The sequence below is a fragment of the Geotrypetes seraphini genome, chromosome 1, assembly GCF_902459505.1.
Source record: "Geotrypetes seraphini chromosome 1, aGeoSer1.1, whole genome shotgun sequence".
Taxonomy (NCBI): Eukaryota; Metazoa; Chordata; class Amphibia; order Gymnophiona; family Dermophiidae; genus Geotrypetes; species Geotrypetes seraphini.
In genome coordinates this window covers 91,834,148-91,861,773 of record NC_047084.1, presented here as the reverse complement: position 1 = coordinate 91,861,773, position 27,626 = coordinate 91,834,148, and the positions used below count along the sequence as shown (strand labels likewise).

The 27,626-nt window shown below is 40.8% G+C and overlaps 1 protein-coding gene across 2 annotated transcripts in view; it reads right to left on the bottom strand.

Moving 5' to 3' along the window:
* Positions 1–27,626, bottom strand: part of HDHD2 (haloacid dehalogenase like hydrolase domain containing 2) — a 78,923-nt gene that overhangs the window by 34,867 nt on the left and 16,430 nt on the right. For both annotated transcript variants that reach the window (XM_033934879.1, XM_033934886.1), the window contains exons 3-4: positions 19,515–19,723; positions 15,764–15,848 (exon numbers count right to left, since the gene is read on the bottom strand). In XM_033934879.1, coding sequence (XP_033790770.1) covers positions 15,764–15,848; positions 19,515–19,723 — 294 coding nt within the window. The remainder of the gene's footprint in view (positions 1–15,763; positions 15,849–19,514; positions 19,724–27,626) is intronic.

Here is a 27,626-nt window from a genome sequence, read left to right as displayed (position 1 = left end):
GCCTCTGACAGTTGCTTTCTCCCCTCTCTGCAGCTCTCCTTTATTAACCAGTGCAGCGATTCACGAAGGCAGCCTTGGGGCTTTTGCTGAGTCGCAGCTGCCTCTGATGCAACTTCCTCTTTCCTCAGAGGTGGCGTGACTCAACAAAGGACCCGAGGCTGCCTTCCTGAATCGCTGCGCTGGGAAGTAAGGAGAGCTGCTGGGAGGGGAGAAAGCCACTATTGGAGTCTGGGAAGCTGCTGGGCAAGGGAAAAAAGGGACAGCTGCTACTGGAGAAGGAGAGATGCTGCTGGGAGGGGAGGAGGGAAAGGAGTCTGGGAAGCTGCTGAGCAAGGGAAAAAAAAAAGGGACAGCTGCTACTGGACCTGGAGGGAAGGAGAAGGAGAGATACTGCTGGGAGGGGAGGAAGGGAAGAGAGTTACTGCTGGACAGGAGGAGGAGGGAAGGGAGAAGGAAAAAAGGAAGGAAACAGCTGGCAGGGAGATTAGAGGAGGGGAAGAGGAGAGACAGGCATAAGAAAGTAGAGAGATTGATGATGGGAAGGGGTCAGCAGAAAAATAAGCAGAGAGGGACAACGATGCTAGATCTGGTGTAGGAGAGATAAAAATGAAGAGAGCAGTGAAGCTGGAATGAATCATGTAAAAAGGAGAGAGGGGCGCAGGCTGGATGGAAAGGGGAGAGGGGCATAGAAAGAAGACAGATACCATATGGAAGGGGGAGAGGACAGACAGTGGATGGAAGGGGCAGATGCAGGATTGAAGAGACAGATAGGGCAGACGCTGGAAGGAAGAGAGTGAAAAGAAGATGAAAGCAGAAACCAGAGACAACAAAAGGTAGAAAAAATAATTGTATTTCTATTTTGTGATTAGAATATATCAGATTTGAAATATATATCCTGCTAGAGCTGGTATTAGACATAACTGGGGACTGCAAAGCCCAGGCAGTGCTTCTTTAGCTTCCAGTTGGCTTAGGGCGCTCTCTGACCAGGGAGCAGTTGCCCTAGTTGCACTCCCCTAAAACTATTCCTGTCACGTGTGACTGCAGTATCCTGTTAGCATGATATTTCTGTGTAGCATTCTGTAATAATTTGGCTTGTTCAGTTTTCTCAATAGTAGAGGGGATATATGTGAAGGGGAGGGGAGACAGGGGTTTTGTTGATCCTTGCTCTGTATTATTTTTATTTATAAAATGACAATTGTACAGAATATTGTTTCTTTTTATACTTTTATAAAATACATCTATATAATAAAACCGTAAGCGGCGCATGCGCAGTCTTATCAGCGTGCTTCCGTGATCCGTATGTCCGTGGCCGCCAAGACTGCAGCATGCCCCACTCTTTCTACGGCCCCACGCGGCACTTCACTACATTTTCGCCAGAGCGGTTTGCCAAGATAGGGGAAGCTGAACAGCTCACTCCCGCCTCTGCTCGACTTCCTGTTCAAAACCCCCCCCCCCCCAACAACCGCATAGGAAAAACTCACTCCCTGCTCTCCTGCCACGGCGGTTTCTCCACATAGGGAAAAACTCATCAATGCTTCCTCTACTCGGCACGGCGCTTTACAAAAGGTTGCCTCCCCCTGCCGTATGTCCGTGGCCGCCAAGACTGCAGCATGCCCCGCTCTTTCTACGGCCCCACGCGGCACTTCACTACATTTTCGCAAGAGCGGTTTGCCCAGATAGGGGAAGCTGAACAGCTCACTCACGCCTCTGCTCTACTTCCTGTTCAAACCACCCCCTCCCCCCCAACAAACGCAAAGGAAAAACTCACTCCCTGCTCTCCTGCCACGGCGTTTGCTTCCTCTACTCGGCACGGCGCTTTACCCGGTTGCCTCCCCCTGCCGCTCTGAATACCTGACCGGCTAACTTTAAACCCGCGGCTGCAGCTGCTTTGAAGACCTGGCCTGGCCGCCTAACTTTAAAACCACGAGCTAAACAGGTATGTAGTTCTTCCTTTCACCTAAACAAAGCCCATGCAAGTTTGCTTATAAAACTCCCGTCGGGGTAATAGCATGCGCGTTCGGTTGTCAAAGCTATTTCCCTCGAGCTAATAGCATGCGTGTTCCAAGGTTGTCAAAGCAATTTTCCGCATGCGCACGTTCGCATAACAACGAGTGTTCAGTGCCGGTTTAACCTACACAATTCACTCTGTGCCAATTTACGACTTTTAAACATTTACTCTGTGAGAATTTACTTTTTAGTACTTTCTCTGTGCAACTTTGAAGTTACTCTCTTCAACTTTCCTGATAAAGAAAAAAAAGGTAGGTGGAAGAAGCCCCATATTCTCACCAAAGCCCCCTGACTTCTCCACACATTACATTACTCTAACATCCCTCTGAGATCTCCACACACACACACACACACATAAGGACAGGGGGTTAGAGAAATACATACAGCAGCCAATAAGACAGACAGTCAGCAAAACAAAAAACAATCATACAGCTATCAAAATACACACAAACAAAGGCTAAAGAGACAGAAAGCAAAAAAATATAAACATACAGCGACCAATGACACAGACCAAAATAAGTAACACACACAGACAGCGATCAAGCACATAACAGTTGGCAGTGAAAGACTGAAAAAAAATTACAAAACATACAGTGCCCAAGGACAAATACAGGAACCCCCCCCCACATACAGTGACCAAGGAGTTAGACTGTAAAAAAATATATATACAGACATACAGCAACCAAACACACAGACAGACAGCGAACAAGTACATACACAGGGAAAAAAGTAACCAAACAGCAACCAAGTGAGATAGACAGATAGACAACGGTTAAGGAGATAAGTCAGCAAAAAAAAAAAAAAATACAGTGGGCAAGGACACAGAGAACAATAAAATACTGACAATCAAACAACAGCGACCAAGGACATACACAGACAGACAGTGTGCAAGGAGACATAGAGCAAAAAATACAAAAAAACCATACAGTGGACAAGGCAAAATAAATAAAATAACCACAAGACACATACAGCGATCAATGAGACACACAGCAAAAAAATACATACAGGCAGCAAAAAAAGAGACAGACCAAATTAAACAAAGGCGTATAAACAGCAATCAAGGAGATAGACAGATAGACAGTGGGCAGCAAGACAGACAGCTAAAAAAATATAGACAATCAAATAACAGGCAAGGAGACAAAAAGTGGACAATGAGAAATACATATATCAACATACAGAAGCCAATGAGACAAACAAATAACAAAATAAATAAATCAAAATAGACAGTAACCAAGGACACAAACAGACAGAGGCCAAGACAAAAAAAAAACCAAAAAAACATACAGCGACCAAGGAGAGAGATAGACAGTGGCCAAGGAGACACCCAGGGAAAAAAAACCACACACAAACAGGGAGACACACATACACAAAGAAAGGAAGCAGAGAAAGAAAGACAGACTTACACAAATAAATAAATTTATCAATGTCTAAATCTACACATCTCTTCTAGCACCTGCTGATATTTGTGTGTGGCTGTTTCCTACATCTCACTAAGAAGCCTACGGCGGTGTGCGTGTGGCATTTTTTATATCGCTACAAAGAGCCTGCATTGGACCCTGTCAGAGCTGATTCACAAAAACGGATACTTCTCAGATAAGCCAAAACCTTTTGTTTCTGGGAAGCAATTAGTAAACAGAGTGTGCTGAGAAGGGGAATAGGCAACAATCTTGCTTTGCTTTTAGGGGAGGGGTGTGTTTGGTAAGGAACGGGGTGTGCTTGGTTGGGATAGGTAGTGATCTTGCTTTGGTTTCAGGGGAAAGGTGTTGTTGGAAGGGGCCTAAAAAAATAGTTCAAAAAATTAAAAAACCTACACAATCATTGCCAACAATCAGTGTACCAAAACCAACCACTGCCACAGTTAGCCTATACAACCATTGTGAGCACTCAGTGTGCAACAAAAAACCAATTAGTGGATCAAAAAAAATCAATAGCAACAACATTCCATTACTACAATCATCGCATTAAACAAACATAATTAAAATAACATTCTCAAAAATTAATACAACATGCTTAAAAAAAGACATCTACAGGAAGAACACTCAATTCAACAGGTAGAATTAAAGAGGAGAAAGGCAGAAAGAGAAAAACAAAGACGAAAAAATAAAACTGTGCAACAACAGGAAGATGAACGAAAAAAAAAATGCAGCACAAAAAAAAAAAAAAAGAGCAACTCTAACTCCAGAAGAAAAACTATCACTGCGTCAGAAACTTGCAAAAACACAACATCAAAGACGATCACGTATATCTATTGAAGAAAAAAAAAAAGAACGTCAGAAAAACACAGAACAAAAAAGAAATAAAATAGCCAGTCTGTCTCCGAAACAACAGCAATCACTGCGTATAAAACATGCCAAAAGAGAAAAACAAAAACGAGCAATTATATCTATAGAAAAAAAAAAAACCAACGTCTAAAAGACACAGAAAGAAAAAGAACTAAAATATCAACTCTAACTCCAGAAGAACATCAATTACTGCGTCATAAACATGCCAAAACAGAAAAAAAAAGGCGAAAAAATATATTTATTGCACAACAACAAAAAAAACCCCAAATATCTACTACAGCAACACTGACTTCAGAAGAACAACAATCACAAAGTCAGCAACACAACAACCTATACAAACCCATTATAAAACATATCTCACATAAAAAAAAACCCCATATAAAACATACAATGACCGCAATACAACCAATTGCACTTATAAACGACATGCAAAATATTTATGAAAAAAACATTCAAACACACACATGTGGATATTTAGATCACATCTGCAACTTTTGTAATGCTAAACATTTTGAAGCAGAAAGACCTTCAGATTTAAAATTTTCACAGTGTTGCTCAAAGGGAAAAGTATATCTTCCTCAAATTACTACCAATCCTTTCATCCAGCAACTCATGACCAGGCAACATCATTATAGTAAAAATTTTTTTGAAAATATACGCTCTATAAATAGTGCCCTAGCATTTGCCTCCATGGGAGCAAACATTACTCCACCTCCTGGCCATGGCCCATACTGTTTCCGCATACATGGTTCCATTTGTCACAGAATAGGCACACTGCATCCACAAGAGGGACAAAACAGACAATATGCACAATTATATATTTTAGATCCCTCAGAAGCTGCACAACAGAGAATGCACATTTCACAAAACTCAGGAATAAACCCAGAACTTATGCACACACTAAGCACACTTATGTCACAATACAATCCATTTGCAGAGGCCTGTAAAATGTTGCAACAGGTTGAAAAAGAATATGAAGATGATACCATCACAACAGGCAATGTTACTAAGGAGGTCACTATGACAATAGTACAAGATCGTAAAAATGATCAAAGACGCTATAACGCACCAACACATAATGAAGTTGCATTTATTTTTCAAAATAATGATGGAGAACCACCACTTGAACGAGATCTCCTTATACACTGCAAACCAAATGCCGACAACCCAACACAAAGGATAACACAAAAAATTAGTGTCCTTGATCCTAATCTGGAACCCATGGTTTACCCATTACTCTTCCCATATGGGGATCAAAGCTGGGGCATTGACATACCTTTGCAGCACAGACCACAAGCCTTAGTAGGCTTAACAAATCAATCTCGAAATCCTAGAGTTAGGGTAACACAAATGCAATATTATGGGTATCGTCTTTCCATCAGAGATGAATTTAATCCCTTCTTACATGCTGGCCGACTTACACAACAATATATTGTAGATGCATATGTCAAAACTGAAGCTAACAGACTAAATTACGCACGCCAAAATCAACTAAAATTAAGAGTAGAAAAATACTCAGGATTAATGGACTATTTAATTAATGAAGCCAACGATGCAGGCCTAATTCCTGGAAAAACTTACATTTTACCTTCCTCATTTACAGGTAGCCCCAGAAACATGCTACAAAATTATCAAGATGCAATGGCAATTGTCAGAAAATATGGCAAGCCTGATCTTTTCATTACAATGACGTGCAACCCAAAATGGGAAGAAATTGTTAAAAACTTACACTATGGTCAAACTGCTGATGCACGCCCAGATTTAGTTTCAAGAGTATTTCACATAAAACTAAAAGCACTGATCAATGATATCTTTAAAAAAAAAATTTTTGGCACAACAAAAGCCTTTGTATATGTGATTGAATTTCAAAAAAGGGGATTACCACATGCACATATACTACTCATTCTTAAAGATGAAAATAAACCTAAAACAGAAGAACTTATAGACAAAATTGTATCTGCAGAAATTCCAAATATAACCAACAATCCTCACTTATATGCAATTGTAACAAAACATATGATTCATGGACCATGTGGCGTACACAATCTTAATTCTCCATGTATGACAAATGGCAAATGCACTAAGGATTACCCAAAACCATTTCAACATCAAACTATTGCAAATATTAATGGTTATCCCAAATACAGAAGACAAAACACAGGCCAAATTTCAAATTTTAATGGCAAGACAATTGATAATAGTTGGGTTGTACCATATAATCCATATCTAGCCCTAAAGTACAATTGCCACATTAATGTTGAAGTCTGTGCTTCTGTGAAAAGCATCAAATACCTCTTTAAATATGTATACAAAGGTCATGATTGTGCAAATGTTGTCATTCAAGAACACGGTAGTTTAAATCATGATGAAATTAAAACTTTTATTAATTCAAGATATGTGAGTGCTCCAGAAGCAGCATGGCGTTTGAATGGATTTGAAATGCATTATCAATCACATACCATACACAGATTAGCAGTACATCTTCCAGACGAACAAAGTATATTTTTCAACCCAAATAATATTTCTGCCGCAGCACAGATAGCTTCACAACGCAATACTCAGTTGACAGCTTGGTTCAAACTAAATCAAGACCATGAAGAAGCAAGGACTATATTATACCCAGACATTCCTTCACACTATGTCTTTGACTCTGACCATTGCACTTGGAAATTACGTCAACGGGGTGCTGAAAAAGTTATTGGACGCGTGTATTCTGTGAACTTACTATCTGATCCAGAACGCTACTCTCTGCGACTACTATTGCTCAATGTTTCAGGTGCACAATCCTTTGAACATCTGAGAACAGTAAATGGAAATATCTACCCCACTTTCCAAGAGGCTGCAAAACATAGAGGCCTGATTAACGATGATAAAGTGTGGGACAGCACTCTGGAAGATGCAGTGCAATACAGCATGCCTAAACAACTAAGGGAATTATTTGCATACATCTGCATATTTGCTTCCCTACAAAATATGAATGAGCTTTTCCTAAAATATGAACAATACCTTATTGAAGATTTAGTACAAACACATATCACTCACAATAATGAATGCACTCTATGTCGTAACATAGCACTCAAACACATATCCAACGTTTTAATACTCCATGGAAAAAAATGTGAAGATTTTGAATTACCATACACACTACAAAATACTAACATACTAACAAATAACTACGACCAAAACTTTGAAAAACAAACAGCTGAACAAATGATTACAACCTTAAACTTAGAACAAAAAACAGCTTTACAAGAAATATTGTCAGCAACCAAAAATAACAAACTCTCCCACCGTTGTTTCTTCCTAGATGGCCCAGGAGGTAGTGGTAAAACCTACCTTTACACAACACTTCTCTGTACATTTCGTGCTCAAGGTAACATTGCACTTCCTGTAGCTTCAACAGGTATAGCAGCAAATCTTCTTAAGGGTGGGAGAACATATCACTCCCAGTTCAAATTACCCGTACCTATACTTGAAAACTCAATATCAAATATGCGTATAAATTCAAATGATGCTGACAATTTAAGATCTGCTAAACTAATCATTTGGGACGAATGTACTATGGCCCCCTCTATAGCTCTTACAGTGGTTGACAAACTACTACAAGAAATAATGGATAACAATAAACCCTTTGGAGGAAAAGTTCTCTTACTTGGTGGAGATTTCCGTCAAACACTTCCTGTGGTGCCTCATGGAGACAGGACAAAAATTTTAGAAGCATGTATAAAGAATAACAACCTCTGGCCAAAATTCAGAGTCCTAAGCCTTAAAAACAATATTCGATCAATAGACACAGATTTCAGCATTTGGCTTATCAAAGTTGGTAATGGTGACACACCACACATTGAAGGCTTGCCTGATGACATTATTGAAATTCCTTCCAAAATTTTAACCACGGAAAATATGATCAAAGACTTTTTTGGAGAAAAAATTACTATTACAGATATTCCAAAATTAACTAAGAAATCTATACTTTGTGCAAAAAACTCTGATGTAAACTCCATAAATGAAGAGGTACTTAACATTTTGGAAGGACAAACTGTAACATATCTCAGCTCCACCTCAATTGATGACTCCACTCAGGAAGACATACAAAATTATCCCATAGAGTTCCTTAATGAACTAACTCCAACAGGTATGCCAAAACATAAACTCAACCTTAAAAAAGGAGCAATCATTATGTTGCTGAGAAATCTAAATACTAAAAGAGGATTGTGCAATGGTACCCGCCTCATCATTAATGACTTAAAAAACAACCTCATCATTGCTCAAGTAATAACCGGTTCAGCAGAAGGAGAATTAGTTTTTATTCCACGTATTGATTTGGCTCCAACATCCACTGATTTGCCCTTTACATTACGAAGACGACAATTTCCAGTCACATTAGCCTTCGCCATGACAATCAATAAATCTCAAGGCCAAACTTTAGAAAAAGTGGGCATTTACTTACAAGAACCAGTATTCAGCCATGGCCATTTATATGTAGCTTTTTCTAGAGTTAGAAGTTTTTCAGACATTATGATGACAATAGTAGATGGCCCTAACCAAGGAAAACTATTACCTAACTCAAACAGAATTTTCACAAGAAATATTGTTTATAAGGACATTTTATAGATATACACAATTTACAAAAAAAAAAATCTTACAATTCTCTTAATAATAACAATACCAATAAAACCCTTACATACACATGCACACTTTTAACATCCATTCCTGCACATGCACAATATACTATTACCACCAAAAATATAAACATCTAAGCACCAAACATTCCTTTACATTCTTTAATTTCTCAGGGTTTATTATGTTGCCTGGGAAGTACGGTATGTCTGTTATATTCAGTTGACTGAGTTTTTACATAGTTTAAACTTTGCTCTACATGTTTGTATGCATTGTTGCTTGGGGAGGGTAGAACATTTTAAAGCTATCATGTTAAGTTTTCTGCAAATTTTATAAAATATTAAGATTCCACATCTATTCTAGCACCCGTTAATTTAACGGGCTTAAACACTAGTCCAATATAAAATCATAACTGAGGCTTGTGTGGATGGGACCAGATGATTTGCGGGGACCGAGTTCACTGAGATGGGGCGGAAACGGGGTTTTTTAATTTTAGTCCTAGTAGTTTGCCGGTCCACAGGTGTAAAAAGGTTGTAAAACACTGCACTAGACCACACCTCCCCTCACACGTGTACACCTAGCTGTTAGAGTTCCAGAAGTGCTGTTCTGTAACAGTGTATGTACATGGAACCGTTTGCACAGGTTACAGAATAATGCATGCTATACACATCCTGCCACTTTTATGCGTGCAGTCTATTACTTGTGTGCGGGCAGGTAGATGTTAGGCATGCCAATAGATTACATCAGTATTCTACAAAAGAACCTGGATGCCCAGATGCTGTTATAGAATACCAGTTATAGATCTGCCCTTTAATGTCTATTAATATTGACTATGACTAGCTGCTTCCGATATAGAAAAGTAAACTATTTGTAGAAGAAAGGTAATTAAAAATATCACCTTTTCAAAGGTATTTTTTATTTTCATTCTTTTTCTTCACATTGAACACTAGCACTTCTAGTGTAATAAGAAAGTAAGTTTCAGAGGTGAAAATTTGATGGATATATTTTGAAGTGAAAGACGTGTCTTACAAAAATATCACGGTGATTCTTCTAATGAAGCATAAGAGAAGTGGAAGTAAAGAGTTGAAACGGATAAGTACTCTTAATCTTCTCCCATTTTTCTGAAATTAAGATCTGAAGAAGCACATTTTGGACAAGTGCAATGATTGAAAATGAGTTCTCCTTCACTGTTTGAGATATGAGCTACGTTGTATAGTACAATACAATACAACTTCTTATACCCCGCAAATTTCAACGTGGAATCATTGTGGCTTACAGCAAGTTGAGTTACATGTGCGATATAGCGTTATTGATTGTGAGTTCAGTATTGCCATGTCATTTTCAGTGTGTGGGAAGAAGATGGCTGGGAGGAGTTGAGTCTACTGGGGGAAGAGATATGTATTTAATCTTTTCCTGAACAGGCAACGCATGGGTAGTCGTTGCAGGTGGACAGGCAAACTGTTCCAGATATGTAGTCCTAGGGACTCGATTCCTGAACAGGCAACTTGTGGGTAGTCGTTGCAGGTGGACAGGTAAACTGTTCCAGATATGTAGTCCTAGGGACTCGAAAGTGGAGTTAAACCTACTTTTCTGAAGTACTCCTTGAGAGGACAGAAACAGTATTTTAAATCACTGTGTGGTCTTTGAATTGAGGAAGGTGTGTGAAACCAGAATGCTAGTCACTAGTCAGCTGGACTTGTGAATCATACAGACTAACTTATAGTGAATTCTTTTTTTCACAGGTAGCCAGTATAGTTTGAGTAGCAATGGGCTTGCCCTCTCGAAGCGGTGGGAATGGAAGATCAGCCTTGCCGCTAAATTTTGGAGCACTTGGAAGGTGCTTTTTAGTTCTTTCTTTGTGACACTGTAGTAGAGGGAGTTGCAGTAGTCTAGATGGGGTAGTAAGACAGCTTGTGCCACCTTCCTAAAACTGCTTTGGGACAGAGCCGTTATGATTGATCTTAGTTGCCTCTATCTGAAGAAAAACTTTTTTGCCAGAGAAGCGATGTAGCTTTTGAAGGTTAGGGAGGAATCTTGTGTAACTCCTAGCAAGTTTGTTGAGTTAGTTATCTTGAGCATCTCGCCTGTAGGTAGCACTAATTCCTTACAAGGTAGCAGACTGTGGTCGCCAAACCAGAGCACCCTCGTTTTTTGTTTGTTGATTTTAAGGAAGTTGCTATGGCTCAAACTCAAACTTGTATCCATTTTCCGAGCACTATACAGTTTCACATGGGATATATATTTATATATAGAGCACATGATTTATTTTTAATTTTTGGAAATAAAAGATTAAGAGCAATAAATTATTGTTCCAGGATTAAGAGACTTCACACAGGGAACCAGTCTATGTTGAAAATCAATTTATTGGCAAGTAATGATATGTACGAACTCGACACTGTCAGTGTTTCGATAAAACAAATATATCTTCTTCAGGAATCTACAAAATGAATATATAATAAATAATACAATACACAAAATATGTGTATAAACCATCTTATATAGTATTAAAAAATGAATAAAATAAATTATCAATTGTGCTCATGCCAGTAAAAATACATGAGTTTTTGCCAGGTACTAGTGACCTGGATTGGCCACAGTGAGGACAGGTGACTGGGCTAGTTGAACCATTGGTCTGATCCAGTAAGGCTATTCTTATGTTCTTATATAAATGATTAAAAAGTGAATCTGAGCCAATTATATAAAAAGTCATGGTGTGTACAAAAGTGTATTCGCCCAAAACATATTTAATTGTTATCAATAAAATATCCCATTTGAATAAAACCACCAGATGTAGTACATTGTACATAGAGCGCCATGAAAATGAAAAGTTATGTAAAATGAAAGCAACCATTTTATCACCACCACCACCCTCTGGCCACTAAAGGATAAAGGTGAGAGAAAGTAGTGACATACCTATTGACATCATCATCTAGCCTCCAATTACGAGCAGATCATCAACACCTGGAATATTCAATAAGTGTTTCTATCATTGAAACGCTAAGATAAGAGTAGGAGTGGCCTAGTGGTAAGGGCCACCTTGAGGTTGCAAGTTAAAGCCCAGCGCTACTCCTTGTGACCCTGGGCAAGTCACTTAACACTCCAGTGCCTCAGGTATGTTAGATTGTGAGCCACTGGGACAGATAGGGAGAAATAGGGAGAGTGTTAAAGCTACAGCCTCAGCGCTATGGGGTTGTGGGTTCAAACCCCCACTGCTCCTTGTGACCCTGGGCAAATCACTTAATCCCCCCCATTGCCCCAGGTACATTAGATAAATTGTGAGCCCACCTGGACAGACAGGGAAAAATGTTAGAGTACCTGAACAATCACATGTAAACCGTTCTGAGCTCTCCTGGGAGAACAGTATAGAAAATTGAATAAATACTTGAGTACCTAAATGTAAACCACTTAGGCTATAAGTGGTGTATAAATACCAAAATAAATAAATATATATATGTGGTCCAATAATTTAAAAAGACATTCCCAAAGGCAATCTAGAGTTTCAACTTTAAAGAATGTTCAAAAATATAAGCTTCTAAAATTCGTTTGAGCCTTAGATATCTTAAAAATAGGGTATATAAGACTTAAGTATTTTTAAAAAACCCAGCAAAAGTGATCTTAAGTTGCTGATTGCAGAACATCACACAAAAGCACAGGAAATCATAAAGAGGAGGCAGTTAGATGGGCAGAGATATTTAAAAATAGAGCTTCAAGGCCTTAAATGTTAAAAGAAACAAACAAGAATAAACGTAAAACTACTTACCGCTAATATTAGAATATCGCATAAAAACGTGGGCGATCAAAGAAACGAGGCAGACCGGCAGAGAATATATGGAAAAACGCCCTGCATGCTCCATTGTACCAGGGAGCAGTCCTTGCAGATTTATAAAAAATGTTCTTTGTTACAAAGCCTTTTCCTTAATATAAAAAACAAAATTTCAACGTGGCAATCACTATGTAAAATAAAAAAAATAACTTTCCGCATATACCCCCCCCCCCCGTAATGCAGTTGTTAGTGCCAGCCGTGGTGATAACAGTTCTGACGCCCACGGCCGGGCTAGAAACTGTGCTACGGTTTTGTAAAAGGGGAAGATAATAATCCATGCTATACTGGGGGCTCCTTTTACGAAGCCGCGTTAGTGGTTTAACGCACATAAGAGCGTGTGCTAATTTGCCAACCACGCTAGCCGCACCCGCCTCCTCTTGAGCAGGTGGTAGTTTTTTGGCTAGCATGGGGGTTAGCGCGGCTAAAAAGGTTTGTGCGATAAAACCGCTAACACGGCTTCGTAAAAGGAGCCCTGGGTGTTTTATGTAAACACATAAGATGGTTTTACGCATATTTTGCATATATGTTTTAGGTGTATTGTATTATTTATTTATCATATATTTGTTTATAGACTCCTGAGGAAGATACATTTGTTGTATCGAAACATTGACAGTGTTGAGTTCATACATATTGACATTATTTGCCATTAAATTGATTTTCAACACAGACTGGATCCCTGTCTGAAGGTCATCTTTCAATCCCCACTTTAAATAACTTCCTTGCCTGATTTAAAGTCCTAACCACCGTTGCCAAACCTTTTAGGTTTTTTTTTAACCATTTCTTCATTTTATCGTAGTTGCCTTTTCAAAAATTAAATGCTGCTACAGTAGATTTCTTTAGTGATGCCACTCGATGTCAGCTCAAATTTGATCATGTTATGATCACTGTTTCCCAGTGGAGCCAACACAGTTACCTCTGGACTAAATCCCCCTCTTAACTATGAAGGCATAAGGATATTATCACTGCAGTAAAGTTTTGTATGACTGTTATAACTCTAAAGAAAAAATGGTGACTGGCTAGATCCTGTACGACAATGGCATGGAATGCAACATTTTAAAAAAGTTGGCTGTGTCCGATGTCACCACCCACACATAAGACTATTTTATCCTGCTTATCTTCACAGAAAGTGTATTTCTCTTTAACTATCTGGTATACAAAGTGTGTCACTTTTCACTCAGTCATTAATTATAACATAGTAAAGTCTGTCACATTTTATTCAATTTATTCCTTTTCATTCTAATTATCTTCCTTATAGGCATTAAGTTAAAAGGTGAAATTTGTTCTTACCTCTTAATTTCCTTTCCTTGAGTCCTCATAGACCAGTCCAGATAAGTGGGTTATATTCCCCAACCAGCACACAGAAGCAGAGAACATAGACTTTTAGTGAAGTATAATTGAGTGGACATTCTGCCTGGACACCATCAGATTATAGACTAGCTGCCCCAACAAGATTGTGCTCCCAGCTTCCATAAGTCCAACAAATTCTAACTGAGGAAATCCACTTGCAAATTTTCCACAACTGTAATGTTAGCTGCCAAAATGGCCACCAGGCACCTCTCTCTATCCACTGACCTTCAATACCATGCTATATTCTTGATGTCTCCTTGCTTGTTGATATAGGTCACCGTTATTGTATTATATGAAAGGAACTGAACTATTGCCCCCATCAGCAGGGATAAAATGCTTCCAGTGTTAACTGAACTGCTACATCCTTCAGGAAACAAACAGACAGAAGTAACCACATCTCCCCCTTGCTACCTGTGTTCCTTAGTTGAGGACACTGGCAATCATTGTGACCAAACAATGGGGAGGCTCCAGAGCTATTCCCTTGAGAAAATTCTGAGAAAGATACCATCAGGCCAGTGACACTCAACACCATCTCTCACAATAGATGTCAAGTGTCATAGTCCTGTGACCGAGAGGACTACCTAGAGAGCAATGCCTTCTGAAGGGACATGTGAACTGCTGCCCATGGCATTAGATCTAGTTACCATTATAGAGCCCAGAAACTGTAGGTAATCTTAGGTTCTCAGAGCTCGAAGTATACCAAGCTAGCTGCCAAGCATGGTACCAAACCATGTTCCTAAGTATTCCAGGGATTAGGTAAGCTGCAAACTGCTTTTGGCATAATTCACTTCTCCGCCAAGCCCTTCAACAGCTAGATCACCTGGAATGTGGCTGAGCTGGCCTTCTTTTCTGAATCAGCTCTGATTAACTGGTCGTCCAGGTACAGGTGGACACTGGTCCCTTTTCTGCATAAAAACATCACCATTAACATCCGCATAATGCTGAACTGGAAATGCTCACCCAAGCCACAGAGCCTAAGAAGCTCTCAGTGTGTTCCCTTTTTTAAGAACATAAGACCATAATGGACTTGGACCATTGTGTCAGACCAATGGTCCATCAAGCCCAGTAGCCCGTTCTCATGGTGGCCAATCCAGGTCACTAGTACCTGGCCAAAACCTGAGTAGTAGCAATATTCCATGCTACCGATCCAGGGCAAACAGTGGCTTCTCCCATGTCTTTCTCAATAACAGACTATGGACTTTTCCTCCAAAAACCTTTTTACTCTTTGGGACCAGTGCTATTGAAGAGAAGGAGGCAGGAAGAGCAGGACAATTAGGAGGGAAAGAGAAATGACCAGGATGCTCTGGCTTTCCCCCCTTCCAACCTCCTTCTGGCAAAGGAGGTTGGAAGGGGTTCTCTTTCCCCAACTCAGTCAGGATAAAGATCCATAACCCTTGAGAGCTGCTATCAAAGAACTGAACATTGGAAACCATGACCATATCTCAGGGAGCCAGATTAATAAAAAAACTCCATCTGCACCAATTCAGACTATGATCATCTCCAGGAGGCAAAGAATACTGGACAGTCCCAGGAGTGCACCAATCCTTATACCAGTGATGATGCCACTGAGACTCAAGATGGGGAGCTCAACCCACTTGTCTGAACTGGTCTAGCAGAAGAATAAGGCAGTAAAATTAATTGCCCTTCCGTACCACCACATATATGATGCTTGAATATGACTTACCGGAAAGCCTTATTCATAGTTTGGTAGCTAAAATGTTCTGGTGCTAGTCCAATTACCACTGCATTGGGATTGTTTGTATCTATTCCTGCAGACAAAACAAACCACAAAACAATAAAGTTGCAGATGAGAGGTTCTAGGTTCAAAACACATGGCCATACCATCCCCTGATCTAGACAGACAGAAGCATAATAAGAAAATGTACATATTGCATCCACTCTTCAACTCAACTTAGGAAAGTGCAGATATGTTCAAGGGCAGTACAATACATTGAGAGATTTTCTATTTAATCCAAGATGGATCATGTCTTCTTTTTGTAAATGCAAACAGCCAAAAACTCTGGACAAAAGTTCAGTTAGACAATTTCCCATATTCCCTTTCTGTATAAAGAAGCAAGAACAGTTTGGGCAAAACAAAGGGAATAGTGTGGCAGAGTAGTTAAAGCTACAGCCTCAGCACCCTGGGGTTGTGGGTTCAAACCCACGCTGCTCCTTGTGACCCTGGGCAAGTCACTTAAATACATTAGATAGATTGTGAGTACAGCAGGATAGACAGGGAAAAATGCTAGAGTACCTGAATAAATTCATGTAAACCATTCTGAGCTCCTCTGGGAGAACAGTATAGAGAATTGAATAAATAAATAGTGTGAAAAGTTTCAGCCTCTGATAACCACAGCTGGTATTGTGACATCACAATGCCTCATTCCACCAATGCCAAAGAGCCAACCTCATCAGTGATGTCACAATGGCTTGATTGTCCTATACTTGGCTCACTTTTACTAGTAGAGTGGTGCAGTGGCTAAAGCTACAGCCTCAGCACCCTGAGGTTGTGGGTTCAAACCCACGCTGCTCCTTGTGACCCCGGGCAAGTCACTTAATCCCCCCATTGCCCCAGGTACATTAGATAGATTGTGAGCCCACCGGGACAGACAGGGAAAAATGCTTGAGTACCTGAATAAATTAATGTAAACCGTTCTGAGCTCCCTTGGAAGAACAGTATAGAAAATTGAATAAATAAATAAATAAATAAAACAAGAAGGTAAGATAAAGGAGCTATGTGCTCCTCCCTATGTAAGTTTGTTTTTTGGTTGGTTGGTTTTTTTTACACCGGCCTATAGGCCGCTATACTTTTCTATTTTTTTGCCCTTCGTTTATGCTCAGCAAAGCTAAAGATGGATGACTACAAAGTGGAAGAATCGGAGAAGCCACCCTTTTGGCTGGGCTGCACATGTACTCTTAAACAGGATGCTTTTGTGGAATGTGACAAATGTGGAGAAAGATTTGGGTGGGATAATTTAGAAGGTTAGATGGCCGTGACGTGCCTCGGTGAATTCACAGCAAAATCTCAAGAAATTTGGGGTATGGCTGCAGGGTAACAAGACTAATTTTCAGGAGCTGGAGATGTCAATAGGCGTATACTGGATAAGACTGAAGATCTAGAAAATAGAGTACTGTATAGATTTTTTGCAAAGGGAAAATTCGAGTGTATTGTTTATAAATCTAGATTTCAATCTAAATGTTTTTGTAAGTGGTCAAATTATTAGATATTGCCTACTAAAATGGAGAAAGCCCAACCTACTGGAATAACCACCTAACTCAATCCACCTCAACCAGACACAGGAGAACCCACACACTATTCACACACCCACCAACCAAAAATGTCAAACAAAGAAAACTATATAGAAACATAGAAACATAGAAATAGACGGCAGATAAGGGCCCACGGCCCATCTAGTCTGCCCACCCTAATGTCCCTCCCCTACCTTTGCCCTGTGAATAGATCCCATGTGCCGATCCCATTTGGCCTTAAAATCAGGCACGCTGCTGGCCTTAATCACCTGTAGTGGAAGACTATTCCAGCGATCAACCACTCTTTCAGTGAAAAAGAATTTCCTGGTGTCACCTCATAGTTTCCCGCCCCTGATTTTCAACGGATGCCCTCTTGTTGTCGTGGGACCCTTGAAAAAGAAGATATCTTCCTCCGCCTCGATGCGGCCCGTAAGATACTTGAACGTCTCGATCATGTCTCCCCTCTCTCTGCGCTCCTCGAGCGAGTATAGCTGTAATTTGTATATGACAACCTACTGGCCACCAGAGCAGCAAAACTAGACAGACAACTCATCAACCCGCTGTCTTTGACCATAGATTACAAAACCATCAAAAAAAGAAACAAAAACCCTACTCTTCAAAAAATACATAAAACCTATTTAACACAACCAGATCTGTCCAAAGCTACACCTACAATACTATCTACTCCTTAGCAAATCTAAAATGTTCAAATTACCCCTTTGTATTTCGTAATACCATGAAAAGTCTTATGCAAGGTAATGGCAGAATAGAAATCACTAATGTAATGTAATTAGATGTTAAAGTATTTCAAGATTAACAATGGAACATCTGTTAGATGCAACTTTATCACGAGGCTAAAAAATGTGTAAGAAGTTTTATATAAAATTGCACCAATTATATGATGCATAAATTAATTTTATTTCAGTTACTGTGGATGGGCCATTTGGCCTTTATCTGCCATCATGTTTCTATAGTTTCCACTTTTTTTAAAGTATTGAATTGTTTTCCATAATCATTTTAATTATAATCACACATTTATCTACTATAATCAATTTATTTAGGGCTCCTTTTACAAAGCTGAGGTAGAAGTTTCTATCGCAGGCCGGCGAGGTCAATGCTCTGATGCTCATAGAAATTCTTTGAGCATTGACCTCGCCGGCCCTTGGTAGAAACCTCCACCATGGCTTTGTAAAAGCCAGCGGTAACATTGTTATGTACAGTACAGCACTAAAAAAAAAATTATATGTGGCAATATCCATTTTTTAAATTCCATCCATGTACAATATGGACATTTTTATATGCAGAAAGTCCAATGGAGAGAGAGCAGAGCGCGCCTGGTCTTCAAAACCCTCTTTATTAGCAACCAATAAATAAAAACATGCACAAAAAAGTCTTATAAGTCAAACGCATTTCGGCTAAAATGCCTGCATCAGGAGTCCCATTTAGGTAAATGACAAAGCAAATAATGAGAATCAAATCCGTAAAGATACAGCGTGAAGAATATCGCACAGTTTAGCGATCCTTTGGAAAAAAACCCTCAAAAAAACATTTTTATATACAGTCATACATGTCATATGTTTTGTTATTGATTTTAGACACTTGCTTATGCTCCCGATACAGAAGTAAGCTGAAACATGCTTGCGAATACTTATGGGGAATTTAGGAAACACCTAAAAACATCTGTTCCTAAAGTACGTAGGCAACTACAATCTTTCCCCATAACTGACTGCTAACTTTAACTCTGTTAGTACTACTCAATCTGTAACATTTTTTAATCATTGTAAACCACATAGAACTTCACGGTCCTGCGGTATAAACTGTTATTATTATTTAATGTAAGTCAGGGGTGTCAAAGTCCCTCCTCGAGGGCCGCAATCCAGTCGGGTTTTCAGGATTTCCCCAATGAATATGCAAGAGATCTATTAGCATACATTGAAAGCAGTACATGCAAATAGATCTCATGCATATTCATTGGGGAAATCCTGAAAACCCGACTGGATTGCGGCCCTCGAGGAGGGATTTTGACACCCCTGATGTAAGTGAATCATTCAGCGAGGGAGGGGGGGATGGAGGCAAGGGAGGATACAACTTTCAAATCAAAGACACCCACTTTCACTGTGCTTCAGCCACAGTAAGAACAGAAAGAGGAAAAATTAAAGCATAAATACTCTGTTCAAGCACTGTACCTTCAAAGTCAGGAAGAGCACTATTGTCCACCAGTAGCAGGGGTCTGACTTGCTTTTGTTCCAGAAGATTCCTAGCTGCAGTTAAAGACGTGAAGATCTCATCCTCAGTAATGTCGAATTCCAACCCCCTCAGCCTTTCCAGGAGGGTCCGCTTGCACTCTTTGGTTGTATTTGTAACAAATTTAATGGCAATAGGAGCACTGCGTAACCTAGGCCAGAGAAGGGAAGGAAAAAAAGTACCTCACTTCTATCGGGAAAGTTCTCAGTGACTAGAAGGAAACAATAAGTTCATTTTCACAGTTAAGTTTGGGCTTTTTTGGTTAAAATTTGCTTTATGAAAATATATGGGTTCTTCTGGATTGGTATCGATTTTCACTGCTGTTACTGGTTTGCTTTTCATGTTTGGATTTTCCAGGCAATAGCATGGGTAAGTAATACTGTTGTACACCTCCTGATACCATGAGCATTTTAAGTACCCATTGCAGGTATAAAATGTCTTTAGCACTTATGCTTGCCTCCGCTTCAAAACCTTAACAGGCTCTTCCCCTATCTACCTGTCGGATCATTTTGAATTCTCAGGCCCCTCCCGCACACGTAATGCCTACCTGTTTGCCTTCCCGTCCTTAAAGGGCTGCATCTACAAGAGATTCCTTGATAGATCTCCATCATTCCAAGCAGGAAAATGGAATAAATGTCTAACCACCCTCATTTCAAATTCACCCTCCTACCAAACTTTCAGGAAATCAATTAAAACCTATCTCTTTGACAAATTTCTCTGACTTCCCCCCTGCCTTGTATCCCCGATATGCTTCTGGATATACCTGACTAGTCCCAACTGCTAAGCGAATTTGAATGTCTTATATGTAACATGTCTGTTGTATACAATCTCTTCCTTTGTAAACTGCTCTGAACTGTTGTGGTACTGCGGTATACAAAAATAAAGTTATTATTATTATTAGTGATTTTTATTCCACCATTACCTTGCGGTTCAAGGCAGATTACAGAAGAGGATTTCTGGACATGTCCAGAGGTGCTACAGAGTAGAGCGGGTTGCTTCAGAGGATTGAAATGTTTCATACGGTATTAGTCTTCATGGATTTCTTGAGTAGCAGGGTTTTTATTTCTTTTCTGAAAGTTTTGTAGTCTAGGGCCGCGATTAGTAGATTGGAGAGTTGGTGGTCTAGTTTTGCTGCCTGTGTGGCTAGAAGGCCATCGTACAGTTTTTTTCCGTTTGATGTCTCTGATTGGAGGGTATGTGAATAGTGTCTGGGTTCTTCTGTGTCTGATTGTGGTATTTTGGATTAGGTGGTTGCTCAAGTAGGCTGGGCTGTCACCATTTATTAAATAATAGACAGTAGAATTTAAATAGTATTCTTGCTTGAATTGGGAGCCAGTGTGAGTCAAGGTATGCCTTGGTGATGTGGTCATGTTTTCTTAGTGAATAGGATTAGTCTCAGGGCTGTATTTTGTACTGTTTGTAGTTGTTTTATCATTGTTGCGGGGCAGGGGAGATAGAGGATGTTGCAGTAGTCAAGGAGACCTAGGACTAGGGACTGGACCATGAGCTGGAACTGTTTTCTGTCGAAGAATTTTCAAACTTGCCTTAGGCTTCTCATGACTGTGAATGATTTCTGTATTGTTTTGTTGATTTGTGGTTGCATGGTGCAGCATCTGTCTATCGTCATTCCCAGAAGTTTTACAGTGGGTTGAATGGGGTATGTGATTGAGTTTATTACTAGGTTTGTTATGGTTTGGATTTTATTTTTTTCGAGAAGTACGAAAAAAATAAAAACCCCAACCATAACAAACCTAGTAGTCTAAATACACCATATCTAACGCACATCCTTTATCCAATTCTCTGGTCACCCAGTTAAAGAAATTGATCAGATTTGTCTAACAAAACCTAGCTCTAGTGAATCCATGTTGCCTCCGGTCCTGTAATCCACAGGATTCCAGAAACTTGACCATGCTCTGTTTTAAAAGTGTTTCCATTAATTTGCTTACCACAGAAGTCAGACTTACCGGCCTGTAATTCCCTACTTCCTCCTTACTTCCACTTTTGTGGAGAGGGACTACATCTGCCCTTCTCCAGTCCTCCGTTACCACTCCTGACTCTAGACACTCGTTGAAAAGGTCAGTCAGCGGAGCTACCAGAACTTCCCTAAGTTCCTTCAGCACCCTCAGATGTACACCATCCCCATTGCTTTATCTACCTTTATTTTAGCTAGCTCCTCACGAATACAACCCTCTGAAAAATCAATCAGGGTCTATTACTCCTCCATCCCTATTCACGTTTGCCTTCTGCGGTCCCACTCCCGGCGCTTCAGAAATATCTGTTAAGCAATTCGGCCTTTTCTTTATCAGCTTCTACATATTAGAAACATAGAAACATAGAAATAGAGGGCAGACAAGGGCCACGGCCCATCTAGTCTGCCCACCCCAATGAACCTCCCCTACCTATCTCTTTGAATAGATCCCACATGTCTATCCCATTTGGCCTTAAAATCAGGAACGCTGCTGGCCTCAATGACCTGAAGTGGAAGACTATTCCAGCAATCAACCACCCTTTCAGTGAAAAAGGAGAGAGGAGCCCGATCCTGCGGGGGAGCGCGAGGCGGTCCGCCCCTCCCCCGAAACCAGCGGGTTTCCTTTTGAATTTAACCCTACAACGGCACACAGCCTTGCCTGCTCCTTGAGCCAGCAGGAAGGCAGGAAAAGAGGAGAGAGGAGCCCGATCCTGCGAGGGAGCGCGAGGCAGTCCGCCCCTCCCCCGAAACCAGAGGGGTCTCCTTTGAACCTGCCCGACACACTGCCTTGCCTGCTTAGAGAGCCAGCAGGAAGGCAGGAAAAGAGGAGAGAGGAACCCGATCCTGCGGGGGAGTGCGAGGCGGTCCGCCCCTCCCCCGAAACCAGCGGGGTTTCCTTTTGAATTTAACCCTACAACGGCACACAGCCTTGCCTGCTCCTTGAGCCAGCAGGAAGGCAGGAAAAGAGGAGAGAGGAGCCCGATCCTGCGGGGGAGCGCGAGGCAGTCCGCCCCTCCCCCGAAACCAGCGGGGTCTCCTTTGAACCTGCCCCACGACACACTGCCTTGCCTGCTTAGAGAGCCAGCAGGAAGGCAGGAAAAGAGGAGAGAGGAGCCCGATCCTGCGGGGGAGCGCGAGGCGGTCCACCCCTCCCCCGAAACCAGCAGGGTCTCCTTAATTTTGAGCCCTCCAACAGCGCACAGCCTCTTGCACCGTAAGCCAGCAGGAAGGCCGGTATAACTTGTTATACATTGTTATATTTATCTGCTGGTTTACCTTGTCTTATTATTACTGTTGACTTATAATTAATGGTTGATAAACAACATATTGATAGACTTCTTGCCCTAACCTGTTTAAACACATACTAGCACCAAGAACAAGTCTCATGTCTAACTGCTGATTTTACTTAACAGTTGGTTCACATTGTTTTATTTAACTGTAGACTCATACTTAATGGTCGATAGACAAATGCTCACACACAAATCCTACTTACAGGCATAGGCACTCCAAAAAGACAGGTAACACCAACAGAGCAAAAAACTCCAGAACTAACACCCCTATCCACGCAAAAAAAAAAAAGGCAACACTCACAACCAAACTCTGCCTAGTCCTACTACTGCTCTCCATTCTCTTAGATAAATGGAAAACAGCTGGATACCACACTCATTCTATACCCATCCTCACAACACACAGACTGCTTCAACCCACTAGGAAACTGCAAACCCCCAGAACCCTGATACCTTGTCCATCATCCAATCATGAAAACATTCCCGCAACCTGGGGAAAAAGACCACCATCAAAAACTAAGGCCAGCTCTCAAAAACCTCAATCACCATCCAGAACAATTATCAATACTCACACTACGCAATCTCCCACTAAACTCACGTCAATTGCTTGCGCATATTTGAATATACTATCCATCAGCCCAAAGACAGAACTAATCAAAGACTGGCTGATCAAAGATAATTTAGGCTGCCTCTTCCTAGCCGAAACCTGGCTCACTTCAGGCTCAGATCCTCGCATTACTGAATTCTGCCCAAACGGATACAAACTAGAGCTAGTTTGCAGAGAAAACAGAAGAGGGGGAGGTCTAGCAATCATTGTAAAAAACAACCTCAACATTAAAGTCCTAACCAAGCACTCCACCCCTCACCTAGACCTTCTTGCCTGCCAACTCTCAGACAAGTCTCTCACAGGAACTCTGAACTGCCTTCTATGCTATGTCACACCAGGAAAATGGAACACTTCTAAACAAGAACTAGAAGAATTTATCTTCCAGAATTCCTTATCTTCCCCACACAACCTGATCCTAGGAGACATTAATCTCCACCTAGAAGACCACACCTCCAAACAAGTAGCAGACATTCTTTCATTCCTCAACACCCTATCCTACCAGATACTCAATCCTGAACCCACACATGAAAAGGGCCATCAACTTGACATTGCCGCTTACACATCTCCCAACCTCAACACACAAAACATCCACATCACCAACGGCTCTTGGAATCCAACCTTATGGTCCGACCACTACAAGTACACCTTCACCATCAACTGGGTGCATAATAACATCAAACCTATTCCAAGCACAACCAGCTTCAAGTCCAGACAGAAAATCGAACCCACTACCTTCTGGGACACAGTAGACCTAGCACTAGACTTAAACAACCACAAGGAGTTCATAAACACATGGTGTTCTATTAGTGAGACCACTTTGAACAAACTAGCACCACTAAAAACAAAAAACAAAATAAGCAGACCATCAGACAAATGGTTTGACGCCGAACTCCTACACCTAAAGAGGCATTGCAGACAACTAGAAAGAACATGGAAAAAACAGAAACAAGACCACAATAAAACAGAATGGAGATCCCAAATCAAACAATACAAAATCAAACTGAAGGAAAAACGTAAAGACTACTACTCCAAACTCATTGGCACTGAAAAACCAGACACCAAAAAACTTTTCAACATTGTAAAAAACCTCACAGATACCAAACCCTTCCTCGCCACCCAAGGAACCCAGACTCCATCAGCTTCACAACTATCGGACTACTTCAAAAATAAAATCATCACAATCAGAGCCACATTCAACAATTCTCAAAATATCATAGAAGAGATGCTAATAAAACCCACAAAAGACGAAGCCATCTCAGCAGATAGGACCTGGACCAACTTCCCAACGACACAATGGTCAGACCTGGACCGGCTGTACAAAAAATACAGCAAATCCTCCTGTGATTTGAACAACTGTCCTCCTTACCCATTAGCAACAGCATCCACCAAATTCATCACTTGTCTCACGCTATGGTTGCAAACCACTCTCAAGGAAGGTCAGTTCCCTCCGGAACTTGGCGAAATCATAATCACCCCCATACTAAAAGACCCCAAAGGCCCAATAGACAACCCAACAAATTATAGACCAATCGCTTCTATACCACTATACATCAAACTCATAGAGGGTCTAGTAGCACAATATCTATCCTACTACCTAGAAGACCACCACATTCTGCATCCAACTCAATCTGGTTTCAGAGCTAATCACAGCACAGAAACATTACTGGTATCTTTACTTGATATAGCTCGACAGCACCTCAGCAAAGGAAACAAGTTACTAATCATCCAACTCGACCTTTCAGCAGCATTTGACTTAGTAGATCATCCAATACTTCTCCAGACACTAGATGCCATAGGAATAACTGGTAAAGTTCACAACTGGTTCCAAGGATTCCTTCAAACAAGATCATATAGAGTTAAGTCAAAAGATATTTTATCCGAACCCTGGACAAACCCCTGCGGAGTACCACAGTATCTGCGGAGTACCCCACTATCGCCCATACTATTCAACCTCTTCATAGCTTCCTTAGGCACTGCCCTAGATGCCCTAAATATAACTTCTTTCAGCTACGCAGATGACATAACCATCATTCTCCCATTTGACATCCAAGACCCCAGCTCCAATGGACACCTAAAAACAACACTGGAAACAATAGAAAAATGGATGATGAACCATAAGCTGAAACTGAATGCAGAGAAAACCAAATTCCTACTACCAGAGAAGGAACAAAAGCCATCTATAACAGAACTGGAAGTAAACGCAATCAAACATCCCATACAGAGCACTCTCAAAATTCTAGGAATACAATTAGACAGACGCTGCACTATGCAGACACAGATACACAAAGTCATACAGAAGGCATTCTTCACCATGCGAAACCTAAGAAAAATAAGAAAGTTCTTTACCAAAGAACACTACAAGATCATTGTACAATCCCTCACACTCAGTACCTTGGATTACTGCAACAGCCTCTACCTACCATGCCCAAACAACACGATAAAACAACTACAGACCGTTCAGAACACAGCCATCAGACTCATCTACTGTCTCAGCAAATTTGACCACATCACTCCCGCCTATGTAGACTCTCACTGGCTTCCGATAAAAGCAAGAACTCAATTCAAGTTCTATTGTCTACTATTTAAAGTAACCCATGGAACTGCCCCCTGTTACCTAAACAACCGCCTATACCGCTACCACTCATCCAGATCAAGAAGAACTCAAAACCTATTCACCTTCCCCCCTCATAATGGAACCTGACGTAAGAAACTATACGACAGCCTTCTAGTGACACAGGCAGCGAAAATTGACCCCACCATTACCAAACTAATGATCAACACAACAGACATCAAAGTGTTTCGAAGAGAAATCAAAACATTTCTATTCAAAAAACACGTCCTTACCAACTAATATCCTCCCCTTTTGCACAAGCTCTCCCTCTATTGAATAACACATTAGTCTTCTCCTAGAACCTGTCCTTCCAAACATATACTGACTCCTATATAAGCATTTACCTCACTATCCAACAAACTTCTTAAGTCATTATTAGGTAACTTCTAGTCTGTAACCCGTATATACTGATATTCTCTACTGTATCCTGTTATCACTTGATTCTCTGCTATGTAATTCTTACAATTGAATCCTCTACCACACCATGTAAAGTACATGAATCACTGTTATGTAATTTCTCTAGATAATCGTTGTTACGCAATTCTCTCGGTAATGTCCAGATCTCTTATAATTTGTAATCCGCCTAGAACCGCAAGGCACAGGCAGAATAGAAATCACTAATGTAATGTAATGTAATTTCCTCGTGTCACCGTGCAGTTTCCCACCCCTGAGTTTCCACGGATGCCCCCTTGTTGCCGAGGGACCCTTGAAAAAGAAGATATCTTCTTCCACCTCGATACGGCCCATGAGATACAATATTCTGTACAATTCTCATTTTATAAATATACAGAGCAAGGACCAACAAAACCCCTGTCTCCCCTCCCCTTCACATATATCCCCTTTACTATCAAGAAAACTGAACAAGCCAAGTTATTACAGAATGCTACACAGAAATATCATGCTAACAGAATACTGCAGTCACACATGACAGGAATAGTGTTAGTGGAGTTCCCCCTGGTCAGAGAGAGCCCTAAGCCAGCTGGAAGCTAAAGAAGCACGGCCTGGGCTTTACAGTCCCCAGTTATGTCTCTAGCAGGATATATATTTCAAATCTGATATATTCTAATGACAAAATAGAAATAAAATTATTTTTTTCTACCTTTTGTGGTCTCTGCTTTCATCTTCTTTTCACTCTTCTTTCCAGCGTCTGCCCTGTCTCTTCAATCCAGCATCTGCCCGTTCCATCCACTGTCTGCTCTCTCCCCCTTCCATATGTATCTGACTTCTTTCTATGCCCCCTCCCCTTTCCATCCAGCCTGTGCCTCCTCTCTCCTTTTTACATCATTCATTTCAGCTTCACTGCGTTCTTCATTTTTATCTCTCCTACACCAGATCTAGCATCTTTATCCCTCTCTCATTTCTCTGCTGACCCCCTTTCCAGCATCAATCTCTCTCTCCTTTCTCATTCCTCTGTCTCTCCCCTTTCCCTCATCTGATCTCTCCATTCCACCCTGACCCCCTTCCCCTCCTGTAATCTCCCTTCCAGCTGTTTCCTTCCTTTTTTCCTTCTCCTTTCCCTCCTCCCCCAACATTAACTCTCTTTCCTTCCCTTTCCCTCCTCCACTCCCAGTAGCATCTCTC